Source organism: Oncorhynchus keta, chromosome 19 (assembly GCF_023373465.1).
Source record: "Oncorhynchus keta strain PuntledgeMale-10-30-2019 chromosome 19, Oket_V2, whole genome shotgun sequence".
Lineage (NCBI taxonomy): Eukaryota > Metazoa > Chordata > Actinopteri > Salmoniformes > Salmonidae > Oncorhynchus > Oncorhynchus keta.
In genome coordinates, this window is record NC_068439.1 from 24432600 (window position 1) to 24443522 (window position 10923).

General features: G+C 42.4%; 1 protein-coding gene across 1 annotated transcript in view; it reads right to left on the reverse strand.

Annotated features, from left to right (window-relative positions):
* Positions 1-9437, reverse strand: part of LOC118371978 (enhancer of filamentation 1) — a 50001-nt gene extending 40564 nt beyond the window's left edge. The window contains exon 1 of the mRNA XM_052470071.1: positions 9177-9437. Within this exon, the coding sequence (XP_052326031.1) occupies positions 9177-9188 (12 nt within the window). The 5' untranslated portion in view covers positions 9189-9437. The remainder of the gene's footprint in view (positions 1-9176) is intronic.
* Between the last annotated feature and the right edge of the window lie 1486 nt (positions 9438-10923).

The following is a 10923-nucleotide window of genomic DNA, read 5'->3' on the forward strand; positions in this document are numbered from 1 at the left end:
CACACTGCTCTTGATAGCATCACCGATCTTTAATAAACTTCCGTATCGGCCACACGGCCTTCGTCAGAGCTTTTCGGATTTTTTGAAAGTTGCACCATTATGTGGACCTAGCCCCTCCCACATCCGTTCTACACATGGAAGGGGGTTGGAGACAAAGGAAAAATAAATAAGTGCTAGGCCGTGTGGCCGATACGTAAGTTTATTAAAGATCTGTGATACTATCAAGAGCAGTGTGCGGTTTCCTTTTTCCTTCATCTTGTTGCCATGCACCTGCTAATTAGATTGCTCAGATGTGCGAGTGCCTTTTGAATTTTGGTCTAAATAATGCAAAAACAAAGTGTTGGAGAAGAAAGTAAAAGTCCAATATGTGCCATGTAAAAAAGCTAACGTTTAAGTTCCTTGCTCAGAACATAAGAACATATGAAAGCTGGTGATTCCTTTTAACATGAGTCTTCAATATTCCCAGGTAAGAAGTTTTAGGTTGTAGTTATTATAGGAATTATATGACTATTTCTCTCTGAACCATTTGTATTTCATTAACCTTTGACTATTGGATGTTCTTATAGACACTTTAGTATTGCCAGTGTAACAGTATAGCTTCCGTCCCTCTCCTCGCTCCTACCTGGGCTCGAACCAGGAACACATCGTCAACAGCCACCCTTGAAGCAGCGTTACCCATGCAGAGCAAGGGGAATAACTACTCCAAGTCTCAGAGCGAGTGACGTTTGAAACGCTATTAGCGCACACCCCTCTAACTAGCTAGCCATTTCACATCGGTTACACCAGCCTAATCTCGGGAGTTGATAGGCTTGAAGTCATAAACAGTGCAATACTTGAAGCACAACGAAGAGCTGTTGGCAAAATGCACGAAAGTGCCGTCTGAACGAATGCTTACTAGCCTGCTGCTGCCGACCACCGCTCACTCAGACTGCTCTATCAAATAATAGACTTAGATCTAATATAATAACATACAGAAATACGAGCCTTAAGTCATTAATATGGTCGAATCCGGAAACTATCATCTTGAAAACAAGACGTTTATTCTTTCAGTGAAATATGGAACCAGTCTGTATTTTATCTAACGGGTGGCATCCATAAGTCTAAATATTCCTGTTACATTGCACAACCTTCAATGTTATGTCATAATTACGTAACATTCTGGCAAATTAGGCAGCCCAAACTGTTGCACATACACTGTTGCACATACACATTGCAATGAATGCAAGAGAAGTGACACAATTTCACCTGGTTAATATTGCCTGCTAACCTGGATTTCTTTTAGCTAAATATGCAGGTTTAAAAATATATACTTCTGTGTATTGATTTTAAGAAAGGCATTGATGTTTATGGTTAGGTACACATTGGAGCAACGATATGCACCACATTGATTATATGCAACGCAGGACACGCTAGATAAACTAGTAATATCATCAACCATGTGTAGTTAACTAGTGATTATGATTGATTGATTGTTTTTTATAAGATAAGTTTAATACTAGCTATCAACTTAACTTGGCTTCTACTGCATTCGCGTAACAGGCAGGCTCCTCGTGGAGTGCAATGTAATCAGGTAGTTAGAGTGTTGGACTAGTTAACTGTAAGGTTGCAAGATTGATTCCCCCGAGCTGACAAGGTAAAAATCTGTCGTTCTGCCACTGAACGAGGCAGTTAACCCACCGTTCCTAGGCCGTCATTGAAAATAATAATAATAACTGACTTGCCTAGTAAAATAAAGATTAAATAAAGGTGTAACAAAAATATATATTTTTTTAATGGCCAAATCGGTTTCCAAAAATACAGATTTCCGTTTGTTATGAACACTTGAAATCAGCCCTAATTAATCGGGGATTCCGATTAATCGGTCGAACTCTAGTCTTAGTGCCAGCATCAGTCTGCGGTGGTTTATAGACAGCTATAAAAAAATATAGATGCAAACTCTCTTGGTAAATAGTGTGGTCTACAGCTTACCATTAGATATTCAACCTCAGGCGAGCAAAACCTTGAGAATTCCTTAGATTTCGTATCCCTGCTGTTGTTTACAAATATACATAGACCAGCACCCCTTGTCCTACCAGAGGCGGCTGTTCTATCCTGCCGAAAAAGTGTAAAATCCGGCAGCTGTATGTTAATAACGTCGTCCCTCAGCCACAACTCTGTGAAACATAAGGCATTACAGTTTTTAATGTCCCGTTGGTAGGATATACGTGCTCATAGTTAGTCTATTTTATTATCGATTGATTGTATGTTGATAGGACCGATGGTAAAGGTAGATTACCCTCTCGGCGACGGATCCTTACAAGGCACTTGGACCGTCGTCCACGATATCTCTATCTTTTCCTCCTGCGAATGACGGGGATGAGGGCCTTGTCAGGTGTCTGGAGTAAATCATTCCCGTCCCGACTCGTTGAAGAAGAATTCCCCCAGTACAGGGTGAGTAATCACTGGCCTGACATCAAGAAGCTCTTTTCGGTCATAAGACACGGTGGCAGAAACATTATGTCCAAAATATGTTACAAATAACGCGATAATACATACACAATAGCACAATTGGTTACGGGATCGTAAAACGGCGGCCATCTCCTTCGGCGCCATCATGACTGCCATGCGATCTTTTCACATATCAAAGGTAAAATCTTCTATGGTTGATAGGACCCTTCCAATTTGATGTATCAGGTATTTCACAACTTCCAACATTCCACCGAGACAGCAGTAAAAGTCCAGATGAAAGCTGTATGTTGTGGGCAGGGCCAGAATTACAAGTAAAACAACATCTAAAGAGCTCCACTGACCAAAATCACAGAGTTGAGTCAGACAGCCTATTATGTAAAACAAACGTCTTCCAGACCCTTAGGCTTCAGTTCATTAGTGTTGGGTTTATTGTCATATTGAGGTAACTCGATGTCCACCGCTCTCCTCTCTGTTTCCTCCCCATTCCTCCTTTAACCTGCAGCAGCACTGAGGGATCTACTGCAGTCAGACCAGGATCCACCTTGCCTAGTCATCTCACGACAACACCAGCTGCCCTGCTCTCTTTCTGTCTGGACACGTAGTCAAAAGACACCATCTACTACAGAAAACAAGATAAGAAAGTTACACTGGGTTATATTCTTTCAAATGTGTATCGAATGGCCTTCTCCGGAAGGGCTTAGCCTAGTAGTATATTGTGTAATGCAGTCCTTGACATAATTGCAAGTCATGCCAGAGCTATTTCTACTCTCAACTAATGTTACGGTATTCATGTGTTCAAAGATAGGTCTCAGCTCTGGAGAGGGAGGGGGTACTATTGAGAGGAAAGGTGGGTGTAGTAGATGCCAAGGGAAGGGGGAGGGAGGGGATGTGAGTGTATCCTTGTTACCCTTGGAGATATAATTCTTCAAAGCTATTGGCGAAGACGTACGATACGTTTATGGTATCTCTACAGGACCACAATTCATGGCTTCACATAGAAACAGAAAACGAGCTCTAGATTCACTTCACACTGTCCGATCAATTTCACACTCCCCAAAGAGGTCACAAAAATATCAAATGTCCTCCTCCGCCATAAAAAGGCCCAGAACATTTACTCTGTGAAAAGCAAGATATTTGCTTGTTTGCCAAGTTAAACGAGTATAAATTATGCAAACAACTAATTTGATAGAGCCCAAATTCTATCTGCAATATTAAAACTGTATACAAGGCATTGTGCTGTGAAAGCTGAGATGGAAGAATGCCAGCAGTGTGGACCCCCGTGGCTGGACCCCCGTGTTCGCAGCTGACAAGGTCCTTGTAGTTTGACATCAAGACTGAGTCACAAATGGCTCCCTATTCTCTATATAGTGCACTACTTTTGATCAGGGCCCATATTCACAAAGCGTCTCAGAGTAGGAGTACCGATCTAGGATCAGTTTTACCTTGTAAGTCATAAGTAATAAGAGCGGGGACCTAATTTTAGATCAGCACTCCTACATGACGGCGCTTTGTGAATATGGCATCTGGGCCTATAGTGCTCTGGTCAAAAGTAGTGCACTATAAAGGGAACAGGGAGCTATTTGGGAAACACACTAATGGCTGTCCAATCTCCACAGGGATGAACTAAGCTGACAAGGGCCTTGCTAGCTAGACTACCTCTGAAAGGATCACCCTGTGAAATGCTTGGCATTCTTAAGGGAGAAGAGCTCTTTTTGCACAATGCCACACACACACCACACACACTGAAAAGACTGAACTCTTGGTATGCCCCCTGGCAGGGGACAACCCTTGTAGCCAATGAGAGGAGGCACCTTGAAACAATCAAGTGCATCTTTTAACTAACCTTTCCTCCATGCACAATTGCACATTCCTCCAGAATGTTTTTTCTCATAGGAAGCTCCTTGACCCAACCGCCCCACCCCACCCCCCATCCCTCTATACACCCAACTCTATTTACACTCCCTCCGCCTACCCACTTCCTATTTCTTTCATTTTCTTTCCCTTTCAATATTAGAAAAACCCCTCCTCCCTCCTCAATCATTCTCTCGCTGAACAATGTTTTCTCTCCGCTCTCCACCGCCCCACTCTCTTTGGACCACTGCCTGGAACCTGAGACCGTAAAAAAAGAGAGCGAGACAGAAAAAAAACACACCCCAGAAGAACTTTGGTTCACCTAATCACTCTTCACTGGTTTTGGAGCTATTTCTGCCACGGTTATGTAAGTCTCAAAAGAACCAGTGAAAAGGGGGTGGATGGTGTAAGACTATGGGACGGGTGTGTACTGTGTATATGTCCGTGTTTTTTGGATAGGGTGGGAAGGGGTCTCTTTTCCTCTCGTCCCAGAAAATAATTTTTTTGTCGTAACACCCTTAAATGCCAAGGGCCACATCATTCAAACTTTCTCGCGCTCTCGCAATTAAATTAAAATGGGCTTTATTAGCATGGGAAACATATGTTTACATTGCCAAAGCAAATTAAATTAAAATAAACAAAAGTTATATATATATATATATATAAATATAGCTCTCGCTCTCTCATTCTCTCACTCTCTGTCATACAACCCCCCCCTCTCTCTCTGTCCTCCCACCCCCCATTTCCGTGTTATGAATCCCTTAACCCTACTCACTTAGTCAGTGAGGCAGCCAGAGATCTCTGTCTGTACAGACTCGTCCTGGGGGGATTACGTGCATTAGAGGACCTATGGAAACCGAGCCCTTCCCCTCACACCTGCCCACCTGTCGGAAAACATCTCTGATGTCACAGACAAAGGCTACTGCTGCATACACCGACCAGTAGCGGTGTGTAGGTAAAATCAACTGGGAAGCTAAGTCAGGAAATAAAAGCCATATTACAACCTGTGTTGTGATAATTGTGTTGTTGGCTCTGTAACCTCTTAGTTCATATGCCTTGTCTACGTGATATATAGGCCCAAGGTCGAGACAATAAGAAGACACAGTGGCTGAATAAATTCAACCACACCTTTGTTTCATCACAAAACCGGAGAGCAACATCTGTCCGGTGGAGTCCACAAAGCATATAGCATGTAACAAACAGTTACATAACCTACAGCATGGTCAAGCAAGTTAATGTTTACACAACGTTTGATTTAAAACACTAGAGTTACTGCAAGTCGCAAAGAAAACAGGAGCTGCCTCCACTATTCCAGCTCCGTTTCAACTTCAACATCTCAACATCATAAAATCCCCTATGCTTAGTCTAATACAGTGACCACTAAAAGATTCCGAAAAAGATTTAGCCCAATCAACATAAGCTAAATAGCATATGTGTGTGTGCGTAAGTAGAAAAAACAACGTCAATGCCATCCTCCTCTCTTTCATGTTGACGAAACGGTCTATGACATACAATACACACTTTTAGTTTTTGTTGTCCTAGGCTACCTGGCTAAAATGCTTGCTCGCTAGCCTAACTTCCTTTCATGGGCAACGTTTAGCTAGGTAACATTAGTATAATACATATAGCTACATAATGAACTTCCATCTGCTCATGCCAGAGGCACAATGTATGAATTTATGATTGGATCAGAATTGGCATTATAATCACTGGCCCAGTACAGAGAATTAAGTAGAACCACAAGTCCAAATCCCTATCTCCATCCATGGCTAATTTAGGAAAGGGACCATTTTGTATATTTTTTTATTCATTTTAGCTACGGAGGGCACAGGATGCATTCCAAAATGGCACCCTATTCCCTATATAGTGCACTACTTTTGATCAGAGCCCTATTTCATATATCGAGAGTTTGGGACTATAAGGTTCTAGCTGCATTTTTGTCAAAATGTAGTTATTGATGTAGCCTTTTTCTGTTCAATGTTCTCTACCTATATAGTACTCTAAAAACCTAAATTCATGTTATTAAGTTCAAAAGAATACAGATTAAAATTGCTGACACAAATCAAACCGACGAGGGTTCGGAACTTTGAAGTAAATTATCTCAGAATCATCTTTTTGCAGATAGAACCTTATGGTCCCAAACTCTCAATGCAGTCGACTACTTGTGACTGGCCCCTGGTCAAAAGTAGCACACTATATAGTAGGGATGCACGATATATCGGTGAACATATTGGAATCTGCCGGTATTAGCTAAAAATGGCAACATCGGTATTGGCCGATGTCTAGTTTAACACTCCGATGTGCAAAACCGCTGTCAAAGCTGATGTGCATATCTATATAATACATGACGTAATGACGCCACGTAAAATGTTGTTCTATACTTAACTTCAGCGCTTCAGCACTATGAATAATTCACCCTCAGTAAGAGTGTATAGGGACATCTGATAGAGAGGACATAAAACGTCCTGTAAATATTTAACTGAAATAAAGTGGGCTACATCACAAGAAGCAGGCTGTAAACTGTAAACCTAAGTGGCTGACTCAGGAGCAGAGAGCAAATACATTATGGCTACGTCCCAAATGTGCACCCTATTCACTATGTGGTGCATTTCAAAGGGAATATGGTGTCATTTAGTGAAGGGTGAAGGGATAGTCCGCGACTGACCTATCCCAGCCTGGTGTGCATCCGCCCTTTCCCTGCACTGTTGCGTAATACAGCGAGGTTATCGCAGAATGGTGTTGGTTGTGGCAGGCTGACTGTATTATTGCTAAGCTCTTTCAGACAGAAGTGGGAGAGTAGAGAGAGGATAGGTTTACTGCATCAGAGGGTATGGCTGGCAGCATACCAATCCAAGCCCAACAGGGCCTGATAACAAACCCTGTAGCCCTGACCTACACAGCCCTATATTACTCTAGATAGCTTGTGGATAGCTGGAATGCGGTTTTAACCAATCAGCATTCAGGATTAGACCCACCCATTGTATAAAACCCTATATTACTCTAGGAATGAGGAAACCAGGTTAGAAGAACAGACCAATAATGCAACATACTGTACATAGGCATGCTGCAAACACACATAGCACACATGACGACGCAAGACTAGGCCCCTGGGGAAAGACTGCATGTGCCATGCGCTCAGAAGTGTGAAGTGGAATTCAGCCAAGTGAGTTATCATCTACCACTAATCTAGATTTGGGGTCTTTTCACCGTGACGAAGGCCAAACCAAGCCTCTACAGCATTGTGTTAACTTTACACTGAAGTCATTGGCTGTTGATACTACTGAATCACCAGGAAACGACTTTGCAGCTTTGCAAGAGAGAGCTGTGAGTTCTGGCTTTTCTAATATGGTATTATGGCACAGACTTCAGACCCAAGCACATGTCTCCAATAGAGAAGAAAAGAGGACGGAGTGAAATAACACTTAGCTGGGAAAGCACATGCGTGGTTATTTCAGTAAGTACAGTACCACAGAGGAATCCAAACAGCACGGACAGTTTCATAACGGTTTGCCAGCTCTCTTGCCAGGTGCCCTACATTCCCCAGATAGTGTGAAGTAGACAAAAGCATTCCATTCAAGAAGATCTGTGAACCTCATACCATAGTAGGAAGTTGATCTTCCCATAAGCTCCAGACAGTGCCAGTGTTAATAGTGAATGAACAGAATAGAACTATACAGAGGCCAGGTTTCCTTGGCTTGAGATTTAAGAGACAGACAGACCCATGCCTTCAAGGCAGGGTTTTATGTTAATGCTGACACAGGCCCTGATTGCCAGCGCAATCTCAGTTACTCCTTACTTTACAGAGCTCATGGACAGTGCAGTCTATTGATTTATACAATCTAAGCAGCTTTAAAAAAAACATGAATAGGCTAAGTTCTAGAAACATTAATGAATGATGACTGGGTTGCATGTTACAACAGGCTGAGGCCAGTCCACCATACAAGGCAGAATTGAACACATATGATGTCAGTGCTTGGACTCACAGGTCACACCCTCAAAGTAGAAAGGTTAAATCCACTCCACTGAATGTCTCGTTTGTTCGTCAGTCCTTGAGTGTAAACAAAATGTATTTCCCGAACAATGCTACAGGCAAGGTCGAATGGGCAGCAGGGAGAGAACGCAGCGAGAGATTGAATGCGCCAAAGTATCCTTTAAGTGCTACTAAGTAACCTGAGTCGATGCACTTATTTATTACACGCGATGAAGGTACACTGGCGTTCACTGTCAACGCATGGTCATTTGATTGCCCCATAATAAATCATTACTCACCCTTCAGAATAAGCATGGGAGAGAGAATTAATTTCCCTCGATCCAAACGTCACTGCGTTAGTTATATAGTGTGGCTTTAAATCCCACATAGCCTACGCACAGAGAAAGTAACGGGACCTATATGTATGCCAATGTAGTTCACAATATCCTTGTGTATGACTTGTGGAGACCAAAGACCGAACCAAGAGTTGACCACAGAGTATCATCTCTGCGTTGACAGCCCAATCTGCGGTGGGCTGAATGTAATCTACTTATGTAACATTGTTACAACAAAAGATTTATACAACGGTTTTAACATTGTTACAACTATGTTGTTACAATAATGTAATGTTACAGCATCCATTGACATAATCAGTCCATCATTTCAACCCTCTGTTTATCTTCAAAGAAACGATGACTTGATGATTGCTATTGTATTCACTCTATGGAACATTGCTTTGTGGTTAAAAACTGTTATGACTTTTTCCAATAAAGTTTATTCTAGAAGAGCCAAAATATTGTTGTTACACTAGGTTATGGTGACAAATCCAATACATTCATTACACTCTCATCACGGAGAATTTCTGGAGAAGTAATTTCATTGCATTGCATTGAGGCGAGTCACTTACTTTGTACTTCATTTTGAGCGCCTACAGCTCGTCTTCTCTCAGACTCCGGGAAAGTGTAAAATATCCGCTTTCGCGTCAAAGAGAAAACATCTGAATGTTGCAACGAAACGTTTTCTTTGCGATCAAACAGCCATGAAGAGTTGGTAAATGGCAAAGACAATAAAAAGCGAATGTTTCCTTCAATGATTTCCAATCCAGTTGCCCGTATCACTGTGGTTCTGCAATATACTTCTGCTAGCCCGCTGTAGGAGAATGCGTTTACTTACGACATGACTCCCTCCCTCTTAGCTCATTTACATAATGCGGGTCTCATTGGTCAAATCCGTACTGGTATCCCCCCCCACCGAGCGTCATAAAATGAATGGGCTGCTAAAATGAAAATGTCCATGCCTATTGACTAGAAGCAAGGACCAAAATGTATTGTATTAGAAATCAAGGTCTTATGCTTGGTGCAAGGTACAGAAGGCTAATACTATGGCCTACTTAGAAAAGTCTTTAAAATCCTATAGGCACCACATTGAGAGCAGAAATGCAGTTCGACCAGCAGAGCTCACCTGATGCTCCCGAGCTAGGAATGACATTACTCTCTAATCCTTTGATTAAGCGCAATGTTTTACACATCTGAAACTTGAAACATCAAGAAATGTATATATGCTGCATAAATGAGCAAAGTCTTACTGAGCAAATGGCCTATCAAAGAGTCAAGTGTTATACCCGAGGAAAGCAGCCACTGCCGTGTCATCCACCCCAGGTATTCTTAACACTTCGGGTGTTAACTGGTTCTGATAGGGGGGATGAAACAACAGAATCCATTCATTTTCAATGAGAGAGAAGCTAAGTCGGTGAGAGAACGTTGTGTGATGTGAGCATTTGCGAGGGAGAGTGAACAAGGTGGGAAGTCAATTGAGGAAAGCGGAACTGTATGCAAATATTCCACGACATCGCAGCGCTATTGACCAGTCGAAGTTCACTATAGCTTCCAGCCCCTATAGGATTGGCTGATGATACCTAACACTACCTCGCATGCTTTCTAGCACCCACAAGAGCGCGAAGCTAGCAAGGCGAGGCGAAATACAAGTGATAATTAATCAAGGCAGTAACCACCCCAACTAATACAGTTCAATCGAAACCATGGTTAACCATACAATAAGAATAGTTGCCATCCACCTGCCAGGCCCACACAGTCAGACTGAGCAAAGACAAATAAATAATACTCCTTCAACCCCCCCACCCATCAGCACCCCCCAAAACACAGCATGTTGTTCAATGATGATGAAATTAAACAATTAAGCCTACTATGTTCGTTCCACAGCCTCATGAGAGAGGTCAGACCATTGGAGCGCTCAGGGGACAGGAACACAGCGCTCAAGGGACAGGAACTTGTTTGATTTCATCATCATTGATTTCATCATCACTGAACGCGAAGTGGCTTTGAATCCAAAGTAGATTTCCAAAACATAGACATGGTAGAGATGGTGAAGGTGAATTTGTGCAAGCAGGACATGAGTGGAGAAAGAGTGAGTGAAGTTGGAGCAAGACATCACAGAAGGCTGTCTAGGTATTGTGTCCATCAAGTACAGGGTTTCATCATAGAACTAACTTACCCAATATGACACACACACACACACACACACACACACACACACACACACACACACACACACACACACACACACACACACACACACACACACACACACACACACACACACACACACACACACACACACACACACACACATGTATT